Source organism: Sturnira hondurensis, unplaced genomic scaffold, assembly GCF_014824575.4.
Source record: "Sturnira hondurensis isolate 20B ecotype Veracruz unplaced genomic scaffold, ASM1482457v3 Scaffold0002638, whole genome shotgun sequence".
NCBI classification, from domain to species: Eukaryota; Metazoa; Chordata; class Mammalia; order Chiroptera; family Phyllostomidae; genus Sturnira; species Sturnira hondurensis.
In genome coordinates this window covers 3,310,425-3,335,630 of record NW_028075269.1, presented here as the reverse complement: position 1 = coordinate 3,335,630, position 25,206 = coordinate 3,310,425, and the positions used below count along the sequence as shown (strand labels likewise).

Sequence of the window (25,206 nt, the reverse complement as noted above, 5' to 3'; positions counted from 1 at the left end):
GGTCTTATCACTGGAGGCTTCTTTTTAAATAATCAAAACCATTTCAAAGCAACGCATAATGCGGAGAGCCTCTGGGAGTGGTGACACAGATCCCTATTCAAACATATGTGGCTGGAGACTCAATCTTATAACCTAGATTCTATAAAAATCTCATGGGCATCAAATGTCACACAGAATGCTGCTAGCTCCAGGAATAGAAAACGAGGTCTTCCACTAAAGCAAAGGGTAGAGTTTCAATGTCACAGAATCTGCAAGGATGAAATGCACCGAACCATAAATGCAGGATATTGCTAAATATATTGTTTTAACGGATGAGCAAAGAAATGAAAGCACGAAAATTGTCTTGCCCATTTAGTTTTCTATACACTAGAACTACAGCACTCATGTTGGTCTTGAAGGAAACTGGTTTTAAGATTTATATTTAGAAAGAAAACATAAAAAGTATATATTTGGCTGAATATCATTTGTGAAAATATCATAAATAGTGGTTGCTCACCTTCCCAGAGCAGAGAGCGGGTTCTAAGATGTCGGGAGAGTGGTGTAGTTGCAGGTATGTAAACCAGAAGTCGGAGGAGTGTGTTCTAGTTCGGGCTATATAATTTCTCATCTCTCAGTTATCTCACCTTCCCTTTGAGGAAATTTTGTGACTAACAGCACATGGCATATGGTAAGCACACAATAAATGTTGCTATTTAAGTGTGGTCCACAGACCAACAACCTTGGCATCAGCTGGGAGCTAGACGAAAATGCAAATATTGGGCCCCACCCCAGACGTACTGACCAGAATCCACACTTAAACAAGCTCTCCAGGTGTTGAGAATGTACATCAAAGTTTAAGAAGCAGTGCATTAAACAATGCTATGATTATTTGATAAATGTCAGTTATAATTTCTGTGTCTATGGAGTGGGCAAAAGTCAGTTTACAGTTGTGATGTAAAACACAGAGTTTGTTCTTGTATTACCTGTATTTTCATAGAAACAACTGTAAACTGAGTTTTGCCCACCCCTGCATTCTGTGAAAACTATTCAAAAGTGCTTTGCTCTATAAAATATGCTCTATATGCTCTATAAATGTTTAGGACAACTAAGGTGATGTTGGTGAATAAAGGGGAAATAATTCATGAATCCAACTAGCCTTCATTGAGTATTATGAGCATATTTCTCCTGCTCACATATACAAGGTAAAACCAGAGGCCACCTTAGAAAGTGAAGGGATGGTAATAAACTGCTCCCAGCCATCATGTGACTCTCAGCAAGATGATGCAGAAATCTTTGAGCTTAAAGGTAGGAGGCAATTAGACAAGACAGAGCAGTTTAGGCGCCTTCAAAACTGACCTGAGGGAGGCTAGAGGGCAGAGGAAAAGGCCAACAAGAAAGAATTGTGCAAGCTCATTACTTCTGAGTGTGGGTGTATCCAAATTTCTCCACGTAACTATTCACATTAAAAAGAGAATATAACATTCACATAACTGCATGCAGTATAGAGTTCATTCCTAATCTCATAAACAATGGAAGATGTATTGTATAGAATAAAATGTAGTTAATTGCCTTTGCCACTAAATTGAAAAATGCCTCAGCACACTAGCGCCCCTTTTTTCTCCAGCAGCTGGCCAGACCTTACGCTAATTTAATGGGCCAAGTCACTATCATTCAGAATAGCAGTAAGAGGCAAGAGTCTTTTCTAATTTGTTTTATATTTTATTTTTCCTTTTACTTGAAATAATCATATGAACTTCTAAAATTAACTCAAAGTGTAACTTTTTGTAAATGGTGCTGAATTAAAATCCTAGCTCGGCTATTGAGAAACCATGTAACATTAGGCAAGTTATTTATTTCTCTAGGTCCCAGTATTTTCATGTGTAAATGATGGTTTGGGGAGAATAAAAATGGTAGCACATGTACACTGTTTAGCTCTTGTTATTGAGCATATAACTTTTATTATTAAATATTGTACAGCAAAAAAATTTATCCTGGAAAAGTTAGAAAGCTGTCTACTTTACTAATTCTACCCTGACTCCATCAGGTCCTGATACACCTATGATTTCAGGAGACATTTAATTCCTTCAATCAGATTCCATTCTGTACCCACTTATGTTTTTTTTCTTTACTTGGCACAGGGCAAATGGCTAAATTTTAAAAGAATTTCTGATGTCAAAAGTAGAAAGTGAATAGAGATGCCAATATAGTATTTTATAAAAACAGGTATAAAAAAACTGAGAGTCTGAAGTAAATTATTCTTGTGATAGAATTAAAGTGACTAGAAATAACCCAGAGCTGAATGGGTATCCTGAACTTGTTAGCCTACGTAATACTAATAAAGTAATGTAGCTTTTTCTGCAGAACTACTCTTACAGTCTGCAGTGTGGGCAATAACAATGGAAGATGACTCCTCAAACACTGGAAGGCAGGCACAGATTCTTTTTCTGATGCAACAGGTGACATGAAAGTATAAAATGGAAATCAGCGTTTAAAAGTCCACACACAATCATTTCTATTCTTGCACAGCAACGTCATACCATCACTGCAGGTAGATGAGAGCTTGAGCAATGTTCCATAGGACAAAGGACTTTGTCACACTGCACATCAGAGTCATGCATTGGAAGGCAGACAGTGCCACACAGCAAACACAAACACAGCACGGAAAAATAAAAAGCAAACCACACACATTCGCATGCTTGCACAGCAGAGAGCAAACCCTTTTCTTGCTGAGTAGATTCTTTCTCAGAGAAATAGATGAATAGTCACTGGCCTCCAAATCCTATAATCATCCAATAACATAATGATATTGACACAATTATAGAAAGCAAAAACCTGCGCATTTTTAAAGCATTTCCGCCCACCCTCCCTCCTCCCAACCTCCCAGCTCACTAGAATGCATACAAATAATGCAAAATAAACAAGTCTCTGAAGAAAGAAATTAAACCAACATGACAATTTCTCATTAGTGTGCTAAGGTAAATTACAAAACATAAATCCCCCCACATAAGAATACAACTTATTTTAGTTTATTACTTAAAATATATTATAAAAATCATTGAAGAACATTAATTTTAGGACTTAAAACTTATTAAGTTTGAAAATAAATCATACAATTCTGGTCTTATTTTAAATAATAAAAATGAGCCATATCAAAATATTCAGCATTATTTTTTAAAAGGTAGTTGAAGCATTTAATCTTCAAAAAAATATTTCCTTTACTGTAAGGAAGAATGATAATTAGTATAGCTTAATAACTTTCACATCTCTGCCAAACTAAAATCAGAAAATGCTTTCACACCTACACCCTCCTAAATACATTTTTTCTTTAGTCTATAATTAAAAATAAAGTTAATTTCTTTTAAAATAATTATTGGAGGAATATATTATTTTTAGATCAATAGACTATATACTTCTAAATTCAAGAAACCATTCATGTTCATCTTTTTTAACCTGAAGCATAATCCTAACTACTTTAAAGGAACCCATGAAACCAATTGTTCCTAAATCAGAGATATGAAAAATAAAATCTCCTGCAGTCACTTATATGTCAGCATGGTTTGAACAACTGGGGTTGTAGGTGAGCATTACATGTAAAATCTTAAAGTTCAAGTATGCCGCAAAGAACAAACACACAAAGATTTACACCTCTGTTCTCATAGCAGTATAAAAGTCTACAATCACTTGAAATGTTCATTAACCTCCAATAATGCAAAACAGCCCTTATAATGTACTGATAAACAAATTTTATGTCCATAAATAGTTTTCTATGCAAATTGGTTCAAGGTGTATCTTGATATAAAATTTATTGTCCATGGTTCAGATTATATGCCATATTTGTTTAGAGTCTAGATTTCCTCAATTAATAATCGAAGAAGAAAATGATATCATTTATAACCCAAATACTGTTTATCTTTCTTTCAGATTTTAAATACGACTTCTTATTATTTACTAGATATAAATGTGAGACATTATGCTTCAAAGTATATTGTAAGTTCCCCATGTCCTTACAGTCTCAAGGGTATCATCTTTGGTTGGTGTCTCTGGATAATGTGCAATTTGTTTAGGCTATCACCAAATGTCATAGATTTGGTTCATTTCTGTATCTTTCACTATTATAAAAATGTTTCAGTGGACATTCTGATGCCTATCTCTAAGTATTTCCTTTGGATAAAAACTTGTAGAAGTAGAAAAAGTTGGTAAGAGGATATGAGCACTTCTGAAGTCCCTGATACGTAATGTCAGATCGCCCTTCAAAAGAGACATGCCAATTTCCAATTTTCTTCAATAAAATAGAGAATATCCTATTTTCCTAGGCAATCAACACTAAACATAAAGTTGTCTTCATCTTTGCTGATTTTCATAGTTTCAGTTACACTTACATATTACTAATGTGTCTAACACTTTTTGATCTTTATTATATTTTTGTAAGTATTTTATGAATAGGCTGTTTATGACCATTGTCCATTTTTCTACATGGGCTCATTTTGGAAATACTTCAAGACAGCAGTGGACTTACGATCTAAGAACTGACATTTCACGGAGGAAAAATGATCAAGAATGCCATAGAAAATAAAGTGCAGGTTATACTCCGTATGTGATTGTGTCATGCGGCATAGAAAGTTATCTGCCAAGAATCAAAAAGACAAGAAGCATGAGAGAGGCGTACGGAATAAGCTGCTGTCCGTACTCCCCAGTTCACCCCTGGCGTGCCTTCCCCACCCACTGAGGTTTCTTGTCATTAGCTGTTGTGGAAATAGAACAGATTGGGTGAGTTGTGAATCAAGATCCTCTCACAAATAATCATACAAAAAGCGCGGCCACCGAGGGGAGCATATCAGTTGCCACAAAGATAAGAACGCTTTATGCGGGCAGAGACCTCTGAACAGCCGGAGACAGAAGGCTCTTGATACGCACTCGGCACAGTGATCTACTTTATCATTCACTCAAACAGATTTTCCCCTTCATCAGGGCATCTTTTCATTTTATGTGCTATTCAAAACACTAGGACACAAAGGATGCTCTTCATCTCCTGTGCTACTGAAATGAAATCTTGAGGTAGAAAAAAAGGGGAAAAAAACCTTGCCCTAAATTCCCTTTCAAAAGTGAGGTGTGAAAAGACATCGAGCAGAGGACACAGTGTTATTGTTACAAGAAAGTCAATTCTGCAAGCACAGACTCCAAGGCCATCGGCAGCGGCTCAATCACTTCCTCACTTCCAGTGAATAATAAGAAAAACCCAAGGAGAAAGGGTTCCAGTGGGGAAATGGGATTTCTCATTGTCCTTCCTCTCGCTTTTCATTAACATCTATGGGCACAGCTGTTTCTTTTTTCTGAATAATCCTAAAGTCAATGCTGTAATATTGGCTCCCTTCCTCCAGCTCCCAGGGCCTATTATATATCACCTCATGTCCTAGTCTGAGAAGCAGAAATTTCAAATTTATCTTTTCATTAAGCAGCAAATGAGAATGTCTACTTGCTTTAATTTTGTACTTAAAAGGTTGAAATAATATTTTCATTTTGATAGCCTTGAGAACTTGCTCTTATTATACTTTCATGGATATGTAAATGCATAACACACAAGATAATCAAAATCAAAGATATTTTAACAAAATACTTAATAGTTATCATATTTAAATTCTCCTGGATTTTTTTTAAGTCAGGGAGATTTTGTCAAAGAGGGTGAAGAACTAGGCCATCTTCACAATTCTTCCTGATATAATTTTAGATGCTGCAGAGCACGTATTTACACACCACAACCATTACTAAGTACATTGCTTTATGCTTTACTGTTGCAAGATAAAATGTCTTACTATCTGAATGGGACTTTAAAATGCCACCAAGGTAAATAATATGCATTTAATTCTCATTAAGACCTTAGACTATGGTGACATTTACTCTAGAAAAAAATTCTTACTAGATTGACTCTTCTTTGATTCCAACTGTAAGTTTTATTGATTCAAGTGACAAAAGAGCTCATGGACAGTGAAAAAGTTGAGACAAGATCACATTCATATTCATGGTTAGTAATGTACTTGGCCTATAGTCACTGAAAAGTGCTTCTTTAGGGAAAATCTGTACAATGAACAAATTAATAAACAACCAAGCAGTTTCCCCAACTGGCAGATTTTCAGGAATGGAGAGGCACCCAGGATTTTAAATCCTGATGTTATTTTTCCATACATGGGGAGTCTACTCCTAAGACATGATCATAAAGCTATACATAAATTAATATACACTAGAACTTTCTAGTATATTTTTTCACACTCCCTTCTTATAATCCTCCATCCATTCACAGAGTTTCCTATTAACCTAAAAGTTAAAATCTATCTGTTAAATTAATACTGGACTTAAAAAGAGGTATACACACATCTTCCACCAAAGTTGTTTTGCTTTAATCCAAGGAAATGGTAAGAATAGTCAAAGTCCATTCACATAATTAACATCCAATGAACACACTATTCAACATGGTATGCTATTACGCAGTTATTCTGGTTTATTTTTTCTTTCAGGTATAAAAAGTTCTCCTAGTCTAAATTTACATATTTTTCTTTTCTGCTGAGTTAATTCTCAGAAACATGATGACCACCAAGGTTTTAGCTGTTACCATCAATTTCCTAGGTTCAACAGGGGAATATTGCTTTGTGAACCCAGAGGCACAGGGAAGCTGACGTCTGCAGGGCAATCTGTATGCAGTCACACCTCAAACTGATGAGTTCTGTCCGTTTCAGAACTTGTCAAACCCTGTGCTTGTTGCATTTTGATGAGAAAAAAATGTTTCATCTGAACAGACTGACAGCGGCCAGAGGGAAGGAGGTAAAGGGATAACGGTGGAAAGAAGGGGAAGGAACTAGTCAAAGGGCATGTATGAATGACCCATGGGCATGTACTACAGTGTGGGGATGGACTGTGGTACTGGGGCAAGGGGTGGGCTGGGTGGAGGATGCATTGCAAAGGGGGAAATATTGGGACGACTGTAATAGAACAACTACAAAAAATTTAAAAAATGTTTTATCATTCATTGCTTGCTTGCCACTAGTGCCCCTCTCTCATGATGAAGCAGAGGTTGACATGTCAGTCTCATGCTAGTTCATTACTGGTCAGTTTCGGCACTCGTCACAAGTTCCAGAATGAATCAACGACAAGTACCAAGGCACTACCGCACTTGTTCTCTCTGAATGATGCTCAGCTTACTTTCACGTTAGTATTTGGTGTTATGTGATGTTGTGACTTGACTTCTTAAAGCAAAAAACAAAAGCTTCCCCCCATAACATGTCCCCTTTCTTCACTCAGTTCTACTTCATGAATAATGTCAAAACACCAAATACTGTATGTTTTGTCCCAAAGAAACACAAAAGCTCATTCTATGGTCTGGAAGCAGATTTGGAAAAATTCTATCACAAAACAAAAGGAGACCAAAAAAACCAAAATTATCTGAGTAGGCCTGGGCACTAAGGTGTCTGTCTTTTATTTCACCATCTTTAACTACTCCAATTTCATGTTTGCTTGACTGATTTTTAACTCACTAAAAATTAATCAAGTTTCAACAGAGAACACATATGGGAAATGACATTTTCATACCTTTGTACAAGTGGAAAGACAATAGTGCTCTCATGGATCCTACAGAGCTAACACCTTCCTAACTCAAGGTAGATAGAGCCTGGTGGTGAAACTAAACCCCATGTTTTCCAAATATTTCCCCTTTTGTGTTGTTTTTACCTGATTTTATATCAAAACTAATTGTGCTATTTTGTTCCTATTCTTTACCCACAAGACAACCAATGGTAACAGAAGATGGATTTTTTCTATCTTCAAAAACTCATTTACAACAAACTACAAACTTTTAAAAGTTAATCTGTGAAATGATATCACACAAAAAGTTAGTTTTGATAGTTGTACTGACAAAGACAATAATTTAAATATTTTATCAGTTAATATTCTGAATAAAATACATACCCAAGCCTTCTGATTCAAAGAGACACGTTTCATCAACCCCTAAATCTCGGCACCAGGATAAGAAATTTGCTGTGTTGTCTCGGGCAAAAAAGGACCCTGAGGGTGCACTGGCCTTGCATGGAATCTTCTTCAGCGGCAGATTCTGGGAAAAAAGGAGAAGAAATCTCACTCTGGGAGAATTCTGGCAAAGCCATTACAGTGACATATTAAATATACATTTATGTTTTCAACACAATGCTTTGGGATGACCTCATGTGAACGAATAGGTTAATGAAGAACTCTAGAAAAGGAAGTGAAAGGTAAATAAAACTTAGCTGGCACTCAGAGATGATAAAAATTGGTGCCTGTGAACAGGCATTTTAGTACCTAGTGGTAAAGAAACATCAATCCCTTCCCTGGCCCAGATGGCCTCTTTTCTCTCTTCCATCTCAGTAGCCTATCATTTTGAACAAGGTATTTATAAATGTATTTCTCTTCTATGAAAAAATGAGACATAAATATGATATATGAATATATAACATATACCACACACCTGCATTTTGTGTGCATACATTTACATGCTATAAAAGTTACACAGTAACTATAAAGTCAAAAAGAAAGCAGCAGAATTGTGTAACATCACATCTCTATCACTAACACTGAAAAAATATGAAAAATCTTTTAACAATAACATTCTACCATCTTTCTTCCAGACTATTTTCTTTTCAACCATAGGGTATTGTTATATTATATAATATAATAATCATTCTGGTTAGATTTCTGCTATTTGACCTTGAAACATATTGTGTATGTTCTGCACCATCTCTCTTCTGGGATAAGAAAATGCTTAAGAGAGGGAGGGTGTGAACCTCTGCAGACTCTTCTGTTAACAGTTTCTCTTAATTTTAGCCAGGAAATCTTTGGCACCATACCAAGTGTTATAAAGAGTTGTGTGGGGTTTTTTAAAAAGAGACCATAACCAGGTTCCATATCATTCCATGAAATCATACAATGCTACTCTACATGAAAGACTGAGCCTTGAATTCGGGTGATCTGGGCTACACAGAGCTTTGTCTCGAAGAGAAAAAAGATCAAGAGAAAAGTATTTTGTGATTTACATTCATAGATAGGCTGTTTCCTCTTTTCACTGTGAACCACCAAATGCAACCACATGTTGTGGATTGTTGAGTCGATATATAAGGATGGTTATAAAAATGAAATAGTCTTCCATTAGTGGACTGAGGGAGTTCTGCTAACATCACTACTACTAGACTTCTTCATGAGCACAGATTTTATGGCAAGACAACTAGAACACTCACTTCCTATATCATTTAGAGGTCGTGTTGATCTGTCTCCCAACTCTTTGTTTGCTGACTAAATTTGATTTAGGGTCTACATAATTGAAATTTTTGCATGAATACACAAATAGCTGCAGAGATACATTTAGGTGCTATTGATATGTATATATGTAAAAAGGGGGTTACCTATATAGCAATACCCCTTTAACCTCCTTGATTAAGTGATGGTCTTCAGAGAAATACTTTCTTATAGGAATTGTAAAGACAACCAGAAATAACATAGTATAATATCTCTTTTATAAAATATTCATTAACACCAAATGGTATTCATTAAAATTAAAATACATATATCTTTAAAGCTAGCAATTCATCTTCAATAATATATCCTACAGATATAATAGTATTACTGCTTAGAAATATATGTATATTTGTCACTACAGTGACTGAACAAGACAAATACAACTAACTCTATGCAACCTGTTTTTAAAAGTAAGATAAATGTATATGTATCAAACCATAAAAATGTTCATTATATATTCTTAAGCAGAAACAGTAATTTGTCAACATATATATAATATATATACACACATATACACACATACATAAACATCTCACAATTTTATTTTGTGATGTGTGTATATACACATACATACTGCTATATGTATGTGTATAAATTCACACAACATGGATGGACATACATGAAATTAAATTGTATATAAATGAGTATTATATTTATTTATATAATGTTAATTAGAAAACTCAGAAAGAACATGCATCAATAGTAATTATATTTGAGGAAGGTCACTGATACCTAGAGGATCATTTACTTCTTCTTTTACATAATTCAAAATAAACTGTAGGGCTTTGAGTGACTTTCCAATACTTTTATATTAAATAGACAAAATAAATAATGTCAGCCAAAACATTAAAAAGTATATTTTTTAAACAAACTCTCCAAAGAGGTGACTATAATGCTTTTTTATGATGTGAATAAGGCAAAGATCATCTTTAAGAACATAAATAGATCTAAACACTGAGTTATTTTAAGATCTACCACTTCAGTCCCTGGGTTGGCAAGAAAAGAGCTTATGAAGCCACTGCATAGGGACAAACGAACTTGCATACCAGAACTATAACCAAGGAACTATACAATATTTGATGTAGCTAAGGCATGCTAAAGGTCACGAGGAGCACGATTTGTATGTCACAAGGGATACAATATCCATATTGCATGAAAGAGGCTACAGATTGATTCACCACTTAATCCACCAAGAGACACATTTTGAGAAAATACCCACGATCAACAAGCCCGTCCCCACATTGTTTAGCCAACTCTTTAAGAATTTACAAGGATAAGCACTGAGTATACAAATAAAACTAGCGTTTTTTTTCCTACATACAAGCCTGTGATCCTTACAAAGTTATTTACATATCATATACCAGAATGTAAGTATTTATTTAACATTCATTCACATTGAAAGGCATGGAATTTATTTTGGGACAAATAAAATGAAAGCTGGCTAGTGATACTTGATAATGTGGAAATTCTCAGTGCAGAGAAATACATCAGCAACACTAATCTAACAATTGCGCATTTAAATGATTTATGGTGTATTTGTTTCTGTCCTGGAGCAGTTAGATTTAGTGCTTCCATTCAGCTGAAGAGTAGAAACGATAAGCGGTGTGAAAGGAAGCTTCCAATCGTCATCCAGATGAAATACTTTACTTGGTTAAATTTTCTAAAAGTCAGTTGCATTAGTTCAAATGACTAACGAACCCTTACACACAGCGCCTATAAAGACCACCACAAACAACCTAGCGGAGGATCTCTGCTCATTGGCTGAGAGCAGCATCACGTGGTTTATAGGATTCAGTCTTCTCCCTGACTGCACACCAACCAGAAAGCAAATGGTTCAGGGTCTCCCCAGACTGACATGCCATTTTTAACTAAGAGTCTTAAGGCAGAAGTCTGATTTCACTTGAATTAAATTTAATAATCCCAGCACGCATTCCCTTTGGAACTTAAAAAATATTTTGACACATTTGATACAAAAATATTTATGAAGTTCTGAAAACCTTAGCAATTATACCTCTTCCAGTTCTATGACTTTTTAAAATTGTTCATTTCCCTAGGTTCTCATGAAAATCCTGAAAGAAGCCAGTTCTGAATCTTCTTTAATATTAATCAATAAAATAAAAACAAACTGAAATAATGAATAAAATCAACTTTTACCTTGCCAAGGAAATCTTGAAGAAGAGAATTCGAATATAGAACTGCCTGCCCTGAGTCATCATGGAAGTATATACTTGAATAGCTGAAAACCGATCACAGATACAGAAAGGAACGCTTCGGATCTCCAGAGTGGGGATTCAACAGAGAAGTTCCACACACAGCTCATCGGATATACCTTCCATAGTAATTCTCCTTCACTGCTCAATTCTCTAAAGAACTCCTACAGTATTTAATTACATACCATTTTGCTGGTTTTTACAGACAAGGCTGTTATATGCTATGTCCTCCAAACCTGACTGATGAATGCATGAATGGATGGCTTCACTGGGCCCTTCAAACCAGATCATAATCCACATGATAGCAGAAACAAAGGTTGCATTAGACTTTTTAACTTTCTCAAGAAGTATGTTTCTAGGGCCTTTAAAATGCACTAAATTCATAGTATAATTATACACAAATGCTTCCCACAAATTAAGAAATACTTAACTGAAACATGTCAGTAACACCCTCCAACTATTTCTGAAAATTACTGAATACAGAACAATGAGCAGGGAACAATGAGCTGAACTGGGACTGGATAGAACTTGAGGCTCACTTACATGCTAGCAAGGGTCATGCTACTGCATGCTAGCCTCCATGGTATGGAATTCAATATTTGTGATCGCAAATGAGAAATAACTGCTAATAAACTACTGGCACCATGTGCAAGTAGTCAATAGGATGCATATTCACTCCTCTAATACCAAGAGTCTGACGTTTATCCTTTCATGCCTCAACAGAAACAACCCCAGAGATGGACTCAAGGGCCCTGAAATACTTATAAACTGGATAAATAACATACAAGAGAAAGGTTTGAATTCCACAAATGTCTTCTCCATTCCCTCAGGCAACAATCAAGTTAGGTTGCAATTAAAAAGAATTCTAAAGGCTTTTAATCTAATTCATTACTATTTAAGCACCTGCTAGGCCTTTGGAGTCCAATTACCTGAGTTCAAACTCAGCTATATCACCTTCTTGCAATGATACTTTTGGGTAAATTACTTAATGTTCCTGTGTCTCAATCTCCTCTTCTATTTAATGAACATAGAAAATAATGCATTCCTTTGACCATGCATATATAAGTGTGATTAAATAATATAAATGAAGTGTAGAACTATTCAGTAAAGGTTTTTTATTATTGTTGTCATCAATTCAAGTAAAATATGCTAAATTGCCTATAATTTCCTTTTTCATATTTTCTTGCAAGCATTTCATTTTTTCTTATGGGTATAAGAACTCATAAAAAGATTGGCAAACAACTTGTAACTTCATGCTAAACTTGAATCTTACCTCTAGAGCAGTTTTCCAACAGAACGTTCTTTAATAATAGAAATGTTCTATATCTATATTATCCATTATATTGACATATGGCTATTGAGCACCTGAACTGTGGTGAGTGTGACTGGAGACTAATTTTTTAACTTTATTTCATTTTACTCAATTTATAGACAAATGTGACTTGTGGCTATCATATTAGATAGTACATTCATAATAAGGAAAGTAAAGCCATTTATTGAAGGTTAAGAGAGTCCAATATTCGACCACTTCACTAGATTTCCTCTAACTAATATCATCTCCAGGTCTCTAACTCCCCTCAAATTCCAATAGTTTCCCTCTATATAGTAGTTACTGAGATACGAACTGTGCTGGTCATTCACAAAGAGTACTTACATACTGCAGTGTCTTAGTTATGGTGCCATAGGCACTACAGCTTCCAAAGGGCACGAGTGACTAGTTCTATTTATAATACCTACAATAAAGTACTCCTAGAGAACAGTACCTTCTTTATACAGCAACAGCGCCAAATACAGTGCTTTACATACAGGCATTACTGACACTGTCTTCTGAATTATATGGAGGGTGGAGGAAAAATGGAATAACACTGTGAAGGCCCACCATACTCTAGGCACACAAAACTTACTTCCATAAAGATTATCCTCGTTAATTTGCAAGAAAATGGTATCATGAATTACATACCATTCATTAGGTAGTTATAGTATCTCCATTTTCCAATAGTACCTACAAATTTTCCATGAAAATAATGAACTCATGCAGTTAAAATCAAATCATTTAGACTCTTATACCCATACAATTCTAATTGTTCCAGAGGACTCACCAATGTCTGAAATTTAATATATATCAGCATTCGATTTGTTACCACTTTTTGCCCAGGTAACGTTAAAATGAAGAATTACATATTCTCTCTCGTCTGTCTCCAACTAGAAGACAAAGCTGTATTTACCTCTCTGTATGCAGTAAACTGAAAACTTAATACTAGTAGTTTAAAACATTCTGTTCCTTGCAAAAGCTTGAAGCAAACTACTCCCCTTGATGTTTTAGTTATTTCAGATATAAAACAGAAGAGATATAAAAAAGAAGACATGGAAAATGCCAAGAACTAACATATTTCCTTTTCCAGAGGGCACACAGAACGTACTGTTTAAATGCGCAGTCAATAGAGTCACATTTTCCATGAGAGAATCAATGTTTCCATCCCCTTACTACTTTCAGTTTTATTGAACAAAATTCAATAAAATTATTTCATTGAACATTCACAGCATCGAGATATCTAAATGTAACTGCTAAGTGACTTTAGGAAGGATGAAAACATATTCTTTATAATTAAACTTATTAAAATTAAAAGTAGGGGGAAAATTCTTTTGGGTACCATCAACTTCTGTTGGGGACTCTGCAGTTAGCACCTCACGCCTCAGATAAATGGAGCTACAATTTAGTACAGAAGCAATTTGTCTCACTAGAATGTAATTCAAAATGGACCTCTGCACGCCTTTCTTCCTCCAATATATCGAGGGGAAACAGAATTTGCCAACCCGAATTCTGACTTTGGGGATATTGGCTATTTTAAGCTGGTTATTGTTAAGAAACAAAACAGTCAGGAAAAATCTTTGACCTTCCCCTGCTACTGCCTAAAAGAATTCAGATAGAGGACCTGCTCTAAAAAGGGAGCTATCAGCTATCATCACAGACAACTATAGTTTGAGATGAACTAGGTGTGATAGACAGGGAGGTACCCAGCAAGGCCCATTGGATCAAAGTCCTCTCTGTTTCCATTGTTAAAGATGGCTCAGCACACATTTCCCCAACACTTCCTTTTCCATCTCCCTGTGAACTACCTTCCTGTCCTCTGAAGTCCCAAACCACACATACCATTTTCCCCGCAGCTCAAAGTGCTATCTAAGTCTCAACTGCCTAATTTGTCCTTGGATTCCATATACGTACAAAACCCCTGTATGTAAATAGGAAGTAAGCTTGGTTCTTTTCTCCTGATAATCTGCCTCATGTCAACTGAATTATTAGACCAGCCAGAAGAACTCATAAGAGTAGATGAAAAACTTTATCTCCTTTTACACAATATATTTCACTTTCTGGAGAACAGGTCTTACAGCAAAATTTGGTGCAATCTTTATGCTATAATGCCATAAAAATATTCACATAAATAAAGAAATGTGAAAAAATAGTTTGTCATAGCAGAATTCTGGTATACCCTGTAAAATGAAGGAAAATCACTTAACTAACAAATATAGAAGATAGTTTAAGTATTTTTAATTACCTGAAATTGTCTCTGGCACAACATAAAATGATGTCGGAAATGATGGTCAAACCTACTACTCAAATTTCAGGCTTAAAAGTGGAAGTAGATAATAAAAAGTTAAAATATAAATGAGTTGAAAACTTATGTCCACATAATAACCTACACATATATATATATTTATAGCAGCTTTATTCATAATTGTTTAAACTTGAAAGCAACTAAGATGCCCTTCAGTTGAATGGATAAATAAACTGTGGTATATCCAAATAATGGAATATTACTCAGCACTAAAAAGCTAATGAGCTAATAAGTCATAGAAGACATAGTGGAACCTTAAATATATGTTACCAAGTGAAAGAAGCCCATCTGAAAGGCTAAATATTGCCTGATTCCAACAATATGACATTCTGGAAAAGGCAAAACTGTAAGGACAGTAAAATGATTTAGGGGTTTGGGAGAAGGGGGGATAAATAAATTCATGAGATTCATTTATCACATGAGATTTTTAGGGCAGTGAAACTATTCTGAACAATATTATAACGGTAAAAACATGCCATTATGCATTTGTCAAAGCCCAGCAAATACACAACAAGAGTGAATCCTCATGTAACTTTGGAATTTGGGTGACAAGGATATGTCATTGTAGGTTCACTGGTTGTAACACACGTACCATTAGGGTACTTTCTGCTCAATTTTGCTATGACTCTGAAACTGCTCTAAAAGTTAAAGTGTATAGAAAATTAATCATGTCACCGAAAGCTGTTTAAGAAGCACCAAAGGCCTCACCAAGGAGAAAATGGGGGAAGTTCAACAACAAAAGCATCCTTTCCATTTTGTACGCAATGTGCCTAATTATGTATACACTCATTCCACGTGGGAATCATTACCTAAATGCTCTGCGACTATGGAAAGCTTCTGTTCTCACATCTAATCGTTTACAGATGACTTGACAGAGACTAGCTTCTCAAAACTCCAAAAGTCTAGCCTCACACTTTGAATTCGCTTAAATATTGGCACTGCCTAAAAATTTTAGTAGAAATTTATTCTGATTCAATTTAAGCCACCATTATTAAAGCACAGCTCTATACCACTTTTAACATTAGGTACCAGCAACTGAAATATAAGAAAAATAAAACCAAGGTATATTTCTGAAGACCTTCAGTGTCTTTGAGGACAGACTGAAAAATCCTGATATCATATGGTAAGAATTACAATAGAAGTTTAAGTATTTAAATAGAAGCTTCAATGTAGTTCTCTGGAATATTTGAGTGTGTGCTTAACTTTGGGGAGGGGCTGATTGGGAATCATTATAGGAAAGCTTTACAAAGAAAAAGCAATTTACAAAATAAAATGATCTCAAGTGCTCACCAGGCTGAACAGAAAGGGGAAAGGAGAGAGGGAGGGAGGGTGGGAAGGAAGGAGGGAGGGGCAGGAGAGGGGAGTGTAGCAATAAAGTGAAACACCTGGCAGAGGCCTGAACAAGCACGCCTGTTACGGATGAAGACAGGACACAGAAAAGGAGTAGAGAAAAGTCAACTGGGCCAGGATCCCAAAAGGTGCTTTATGCCTAACAAGAACTACTAATATTGTAGTTTCAAAGGCCCAGCAGAGGCCAGGCAGATTAAATAACACAGAGAAGTGGCTGGCTCCGGGGAACGCTACAGTACGGTGGAGACTGGGGAAAACTGAAGAGTTCTTTCCATGTCCAGGAGGGGCAGCCATATTTATTTACTTCTAACTCAGAGTTGCCACACAGAGATGCAATCCTAATGTTGTTTGATCTCCAAATTTTTGGAAGAATTTGGAAATCAGGATATTTTATTTTATTTTATTTTTGTTGACCATTTCATTTAATTAGGTGAATTTCATTTGTCAGTGAGATAGAAATGATAATAGCAGGATCAAGAAACACTACTAAAGACAGAAAACTGTATTTGAACAACAATTAAATAAATTATTTTTATTTTTTTAGCTTTTAAAAAATATTTAATTATTTTTCAAGTACAGTTTTCTGTCTATTACTCCCGTCCCATCCCACCCCGCCGTGCTCCCCCCTCCCTCCCATTTCCACCCTAAATCGGGATATTTTAATGTGAACATTCCCTGATTTCGAACAACTGGACCTATAGGCAGATGTATGTGGTTTAACAATGTACAATCTGTGTTCATAACAGGGTAGAGGTAGAAAAAATTCTAACATTTTAAACTATGAAGTAAAATTCTAACATTTTAAACTATAAATTACGTGTGTGCTTTGGAAAAATAACTGGGTTATTTCTTGCCAAAGATGGATTAAGGGAATAAATAAAAAATAGCTAATTCTACAGAAGCAAAAACAACAGTGAATGCTTTTCCTTTGTCCATTTTCACCTTAGAACACCTCTAAGTCACAGTTAGAATAGCAAGACTGGAAGAGTGAGGTCTGAATGAGAGGAAGAGAAACTTCTCTGAATATGAAAGATTCTCAGAAAAAGGGCTGTTGGATGCTAGGTCTGACAGTCCCTCAGATTCTCAACAAACTTAAAACTAATAGTAAATTATTAATTAATTATAGGAAATAAAACAAGTGTATAATAGTTTTAAAGATGTTTTTGAGAATGCGCGTCAGTGTTCCCTGCGTCCCTTCTATAGTCAAGGACCTACCTTAAGGAAATAGGCAGGAAAACTGTTTTAAAATGTATGTTGAGCCCTGACCAGTGTGGTTCAGTTGTTTGGAGACCCTCCCACAACCACTGGTGCAGTTCCTTGTCAGGGCAGATGCCTGTGTTGGGGTTCCATCCCTGGTTGGGGCACGTAGGAGAGGCAGCTGTCCTATATTTCTCTTGTATCGATGTTTCTCCCTCTCTTTCTCCCTCTCTTCCCCTTTCTCTAAAAATAAATATCTTGAATTTTTCCCAACATTTTGTATATTTAAAGATGTAAATGATTCACTGATTCTAATATTTTAGTCCAATCTGCTTTTATGTTTACCCATCTGTAATGAATGTATGCAACAAAGAAAAGCATTTTCGGAAGTCTAAAAGTTGCTTTATAGGTGAATTCCAGGAAAGCCAATTTATTTTAGTGGCTTACAGATTTCTAAACATTTTTTCAGCCAAGACTGCCCCCCCACTTTTTAATAACTTCACTGCACTGCAGACTGGGGCCACTCTGACATCCTAAGTGCCCATCGACTGATGGACTGACAATGTGTCCCATCTTTAATTTTTTCATCATGCTGTGTATTTGTGTCGGTTCTCCACACTCTAATCATAACAGATTTGCAAAAGGCAAATATAGTTTCCCAGTGCTTTCGGGACTAAAACAAACCTTCTTACATGATGGCTTCCATGGCATGAAGTAGCCTGGCTCCTACCTGCTGACCTAGCTCCATGGCTGCGTCCCAGAGCCACACTAACTCCTGAAGCCATGGCAGGAAAGCTGGCATTCCCAATCTAGACGGCATCCTTCATACCGTCCAGAACAAAACAGACTCGCAAGAGATTTTCTGAATTTATTTAGAATTCACCTGGCTCATTCCCACTTTAGGATTCCTGTCTCTTTCGTTTACTCCAAAGGTTTAATTATTTTTAACAATATTGATTGTGGTAGGTTGTTTTTTTTCCCAATTCTGGCTTCACGATACACAACTTGCTACACTGTTTACTTCTCACGCAGAGCAGGGATGTCAGCAAGGCACCCATTAGACAATAGCCTAAGCTGGTGTGAAATGAGACGTGACTGGAAGTAGCATAAACACAACGCACATGCTAGACAGCTCCATGCATGATATGAAATGCGTGTTCAAACTGCTCAGTAAAACAATAGAAGGTATTCATGTAGTCAGCCTCTGAGGTCTCAAGATACAGTTGAAGAGTTCTGTGGACTGTAACCTGAATTACCTCATCTAAAATACATTATGCCACCACTCTGTAATGTACCCGTACCACATACCTTGGACCACACACACATAAATATGTTGAGTACTCACATTTTAAATCATCTAGCAATTCTCGGACATTTTTAATGTCAAAAGGAATTCTTTTCTTCTAACTCTCAGTCCCTGAAAACAAGGCTCTTGTTATAAAATCCATAAATGTTCCCTTTTAAGAAATGGCATGTATATTCATTACTGATTTATTCAGGTGACCTCAATTTCTCCGAAGCATTTAGTAACAGCTCATTTTAAAATAATTAATTTTCTATTTCCCATATCCACAGTGCTCTGGAACAGCAGTGCCCACAGTTCGTGCTATCGAATATCATGAAACAGCTCCCCAGTCACGCTCCTTTTACAGTCTGGTCCTGCCCATGCGCCTGTGTGCAGCTAAATGCAGGATGTGAGCCTATATGTGGAAGAGGTGATGTCGTCATGGAAAAATGTGATCAGGTTTACATTTATGCTCGGGGGCAACATTCTGCTGGTTCTGAGAAACTATGTATGTGAAAAAACGCATGTGTATGTATGTCTGTACTTCCTTCTTCTAATTCAGAATTTGTTTGAATTTGTTTTCATGCTTTCTGAGAGTTCAATTCAACAGGTTTTATTTTTGATCCTATGCTGCATGTGCCTTGAATGGAACTGTTATTTACTATACCAGACACTAACTTCTCCTTTGAGCTTTTAAAAGCAAAGAACTACTGGAGAGTTTTGAAGGAGGGTCTTTTATCAGCAGATTCACATAAACGTGTAGCCTCTGAAACATGGCAAATGTCTAACTGTTGCCACCGGGCCTGCCTCTCCCCCTGGCTCTGGAATGTACAGATTCCTAGCAGAGCACTGCACAGGGCTGGAAACACCCTCTCACATCTCAGCAAAAAGAATTCATTAGAAGTAAACTCCAGTATGACATCAGAATTTGGGAAAATAACAACTTGGTATAGCTTATTTTAAAAAGTTGACTTAAGCGAAAAAAAAAAAGAAAGAAAGAAAGAAGAAAAAGAAAGACCCATGGACACAGACCATGGACAATGGTATGGTAATTTCCAGAGAGAAGTTAAAATCAGTACAATAGGCCCACATATAAAGAATATAAACTGCCCTGGCTGGTGTAGCTCAGTGGATTGAGTGCGGGCCTGCAGAGCAAAGGGTCCCCAGTTCCATTCCCAGTCAGGGCACATGCCTGGGGTGTAGGCCAGGTCCCCAGTGGGGGTTGCACAAGAGGAACTGCACATTGATGTTTCTCTCCCTCTCTTTCTCCATCCCTCCCCCTCTCTCTAAAAATAAATAAAATCTTTAAAAAACGAATATAAACCTACTGGGAACTGTTGTGTACAATACATTTTATAAAGCATCTATTATTTTTAATTGACATAACTTAAGGAAGTAGATGAGACATACTACAAATAAAATTTTAATAACACTACATGTATAAAAACATTTCAGTGTATACGTCATGTTTTAAGTCCTATTCCAAAGTCAGCCACACAGTAAAGTACTGCCTCTCTCTTCTTTAATTTGTGACTGCTGGAAATTAATGTTTTCAAATCACTTTACAAGCCTGATTTCCAAATCTGCGTATTCACGCAGACAGCCTATTTCTCTGTCATGGAGAGTAAATGTCTTGAGTAGACTCTCTAAGTTTTTGTCATATCCCTTCCCATGACCAACACACATGCACATCATTGTCACAGTAAACATCCTCTCTTATTCCTAATATATGCCCATCATTCACCCATTGAATTTCTAAAGAACATATAGAAGTAGGACTCAATTATCATAAAATATTTGTAGCCCATAATATCATTTAAAGTTAATAAAATTATGAACTTACTGTACTCCATGATCACCGTCACCTCCTTTCTGAGTTATCCATCAGCTAATCAAATAACACATTTTGGGGAAGCCAATAGTAACATGTATTCCTCACTGTCTCTCAAGCACTGAAGTTCTCTGACTCCCTCCTGCACTTTTACAGTGTATTTTTACCTTGGTTGTTAAATAGTGTTTTGGGAGATGGCTAATTACGGCTCTGAGAAGAAACAATAGTTCTTATATTCCCATTTCACTCACCAACTATTTTTATTGAACAAAAGAAGTAGTTATTGAGAAAAAGATGTAAAAATAACTCACAGTGATTCATCTTTATGGCTCCTTTAGTAATTGAAAGATACACCTCTTAATTGTTGTAAAAGTACCTCATTTCAGGTCAAAAATACCTCTTGAGTATCTGTTATATAAGACACCCTGCAATTATTTTTTTCGCTAATTCTCAATGGTGAGCAAAGTCATAAAACCACAATTATCACTCATCTGATTCTTATTTTAATGGGACCCCGGCAAAAACTATAAATAGGCCTTGAAAAAACAATCCTCAAGTTGAATAAGAGATTTGGATATTAATATGGTCATGTTGCCATTATTTTTATCTTTAGATAATGCTCTGAATTCAAGAAATAATATATCATATGACTATATAATAATAGCTACACTTTTTAAATATTTTATTTATTAATTTATTTAGAGGGGAAGGGAAGGAGAGAAGGAGAGAAATATCAATGAATGGTTGCCTCTCGTGAGTCCCCTGCTGGGAACTGGCCTGCAACCCAGGCATGTGCCCTGACTGGGAATTGAACCGTGATCATGTGGTTTGCGGGCCCATGCTCAATCCACTGAGCTACACCAGCCAGGGGGTTAATAATAGCTACAATTAATTAAATGGTCAACCTCCCCCAGACTTCTCTTACTAAGTAGAACCCTAGAGCTGGTTACATCAGCTATGTTCCTATCAGCACTTTTGATGTCCTCAGATTTTTCTTCCCCTCAACACCCCTAAAATTCTCCAGTCCTCTGCCTTCTCCACCACTTAAAAGTCAACCTCGTGCCCTGGAAGGTGTAGCTCAGTGGATTGAGCACAGGCTGTGAATCAAAGGGTCACCGGTTCAACTCCCAGTCAGGGCACGTGCCTGGGTCGTGGGCCAGGTCCCCAGTGGGGGCCACATGAGAGGCAACCACACATTGATGTTTCTCTCTCTTTCTTTCTCCCTCCCCTCCCCTCATTCTAAAAATTAATAAGTAAAATTTTTAAAAAACAACTACAAATATCCAGTTAACCTTGTTCTTTATTATTTTGACCACCAAGGACTTCTGAGTGAAGCAAAACCAGAAAAGAAAAGAACTTCAACCTTGGTGAGAATAAAAGTCTTCAGGATTAAAAACTAAAGATTGCTAAAATCCACTGTTTAGATCTATAAGTATGTAGCTACATTGGGCCATCCATTCATTAACTTACCTATTGAGCACCTACATGCTAGATATTATGACAAACCTATATATGAATAAAAGCATAAACTATGCCCTCAAGTACCTCACAGTCCAGGAAAGGGATAAAGACAAGTACTCAGCTAAGTGGAACAGTAGGGTACAGGTGCTCTGACCCTGTATGAGAGAACCATACTATGGAGGGGATCGTAAAAGACACCTCTCCTCTTCCAGGATCCATCTTCCTTTGGGAAAAACACCCTCTCTCATTTTTTTCCAGTCTGAGCAAATGTCAATCCAGGTGAGGCCATGGTCTGGTCAGAGAGTTGGTTATTTATCATACTAATGAGATTCTCTCTTGCTAAAATTTGAATCTTGAGATGAATGATAAAATCAATTTAATAGCTTAATGTGAATGAGCACTCATATACTATAGGCACTCCTCAGTGCTTATGTATATCAATTTATTTAGTTTTCATAACAACTTGATAATGTAGGTACTGTTACTATCTACATGTTGCAAATGAAGGAATTAAGGCACAGAAAAGTTAAGTAATTTTCCCAAGGTAATAAATGGAGTCAAGATTCAGACCAGGAGGTCTGGCTGCCGAGTCCACACTGTTAAGCATTTCTGTTTAGCTGTGCTTTCTAAACCATGTTTCAAATAATTGTTTCTGACAATAGTACTCTGAAGTGACTGCCCCTATACCCATGCTTTATAACCTTTAGAAACGATATAAATCCTAGGCCCTCCAAGGCCTTTGATTTGATTTTAGTACCAGAGAGTCAAATTCAGGCATCAGCCTTCAGAAAAATATTGAATATTTAGAATTGTTGTCCAGGCTGATATGGGGAAAAAAGTGTGGAATGGAAAACTAGCAGCCCACGCTTCATGCAGGGGTTAAAGAATAAACTATTTCTGTGGGGTTTTAAGCTCACATAATTTGAGGGTCCTTTTATGAAACAGACTATTGGATTATGAATATAAATTTAGATATTTATTTAGAATAACAGAAGGCAAAACAAACTGATAACTTTTAAAAGATGATAAACACTAGAACCAGCATAAACTACAGAAAATAATACAATATTTTTGTTAATTAACTGCCCAATAGGACCCTACTTTGGTTTTCCTTATAGATTTCGTGTTTATACTTTTTGATTGCCTCATCATAAACAATGATTTAGAAACATTTTCATAGGGGGAATAGAAAGATTACCCAATTTTTATTTTAGCATGATTACTCAGAACAAACGTTTTTAACATTTTCATAAATTTTATAATTTACAAATGTTCTATTGTCAAATTTGGAGAAATCTGTTAACTTTTTTCACATGTGAGCCTTTGAGTATGGAAGAATTTTCCACAGAATAGCTGTGGTATAAGGAATTCAAATAATATAATTTGCATTTGGTATTGATTTCTTTCCTTTGCTTCGCTGCTGTCCCGTGACCTGTTCCTGTTTTCAGGCGTGAAAGAGCTAAAATTCTCATCTTAGAGGAGGATCAGAAACATGAAGAGGACAGGTAAATTGGGAGGGGAAATAGCGAGCCCTTCCTCAGGAAGCAGGGAAGGGATGGTGAATTCTCCCATCCCTGGCATTCTCCTGGACCCAGCTAAGAGAAGGGTACCAGTTAACCTGGGCATTCCTAAAACCATTGCTGTCCCCAAAATGTCAGCTAGCCATAGCCAGAACTGCCAGCCTCTCTCAGGCACCCAAATACAGCAGCCTGGGTCAGGATGAATTTAGAGACATCTCACTGCAGAACTCCTGGCCAAACAGGAATTCCAGCTTCAACACACATTTAAATATTTGAGTGCTATGAAGCACGCTATGGCAGGATTTTTTCTATTTATGTAATAGACTCTGAGGGTGTTAGTCTGGAAAAAACAACATGTAGTTTTAGATTTGGTAGAACTGATACACTCGAAATGTCCTGAAAGTCATTGTGCCAGCGTGGACAGCCTCAGGTGATCCTGCAAAGCCTGATAGATTTGCTAACGCCAACATATGTGCTATGCTAGCCCATACTAAATGACACTAAAAGGCCAGAAGTCAGTTGGTACAATAGAGAGAAAGGACTTTAGAACTCAGGGAAGACATACTGCAGTGTCAGCATATTTATACTGTACATCTCATCTAGGCATATTGCTGACTATGTCACTCAGTGGGGCCCAAAGTGGCTCTATTTTTCCCTTAAATGTGAAGAACAGATTGGTAAGGATAGTTCCAGAACTTTTTTATGTGACTTTTCTCTCTAGATCGAGAATGCTGGTGCCAGAAGCTCGCTCATGGGAATGAGGATAATGGAGATTCTCCAGGTGGCAGAAATACGTGGTGGCACTGAACTTCCACAGGCAAGATGGATATGGTCAGCAGAGCACAAAGTAGGCTAATCGAGTCTCCTAGAATGATCTGTCCCACAGGGGCTCCGACTGATTTATTCATCACAGGGGCTTTGGGTGTATATTGAAAGGCAACTCCCTAAGTTCTTGACTTGTGTTACAAAAACAGCAACAACAAAATAAGAGAATCTTTCTGAAGGCTCAGTTCCCAGACTAGAGCTGGTCGGCAGACCCAGGACCCACAAAATGAAGAGACGCCTGATCTCAAGTCTTTACTGTGCAGCTCCCTACTAACCCCCAGACGGACCAGAACTGAACACGATGCATCAGCGAGAGAAAAATGCTTTGTAGGGATGAGGTGATGGATGGATTTTTAACCTAAGTCCACCTCACACTATGACTACTCCGCCTTTGAATCCATCAGACATTATTTTTATATTTTTCCTGAGTGACTGATTGTCATGGATATGAGAACAGCAACTGTCAGAATTTTTATGGCTTGACATACAGAATAACTTTTATTTGGCAGAAGGACAAAATAAAGCACTAGAACTTTTAAAAAGTCATAGATTCATGACTACTGTCAATGATCCAAACATTGCAAGGCAATTAGTTTCTGTCACATCCCTGCTCAACTCAAACTGA

General features: G+C 36.6%; 1 protein-coding gene across 7 annotated transcripts in view; it reads right to left on the bottom strand.

Annotated features, from left to right (window-relative positions):
• The window catches only part of GAS2 (growth arrest specific 2), a 119,875-nt gene that overhangs the window by 70,122 nt on the left and 24,547 nt on the right, over positions 1-25,206 (bottom strand). For all 7 annotated transcript variants that reach the window (XM_037040399.1, XM_037040396.1, XM_037040397.1 and 4 more), the window contains exon 4: positions 7,933-8,074. In XM_037040399.1, the coding sequence (XP_036896294.1) occupies positions 7,933-8,074 (142 nt within the window). The remainder of the gene's footprint in view (positions 1-7,932; positions 8,075-25,206) is intronic.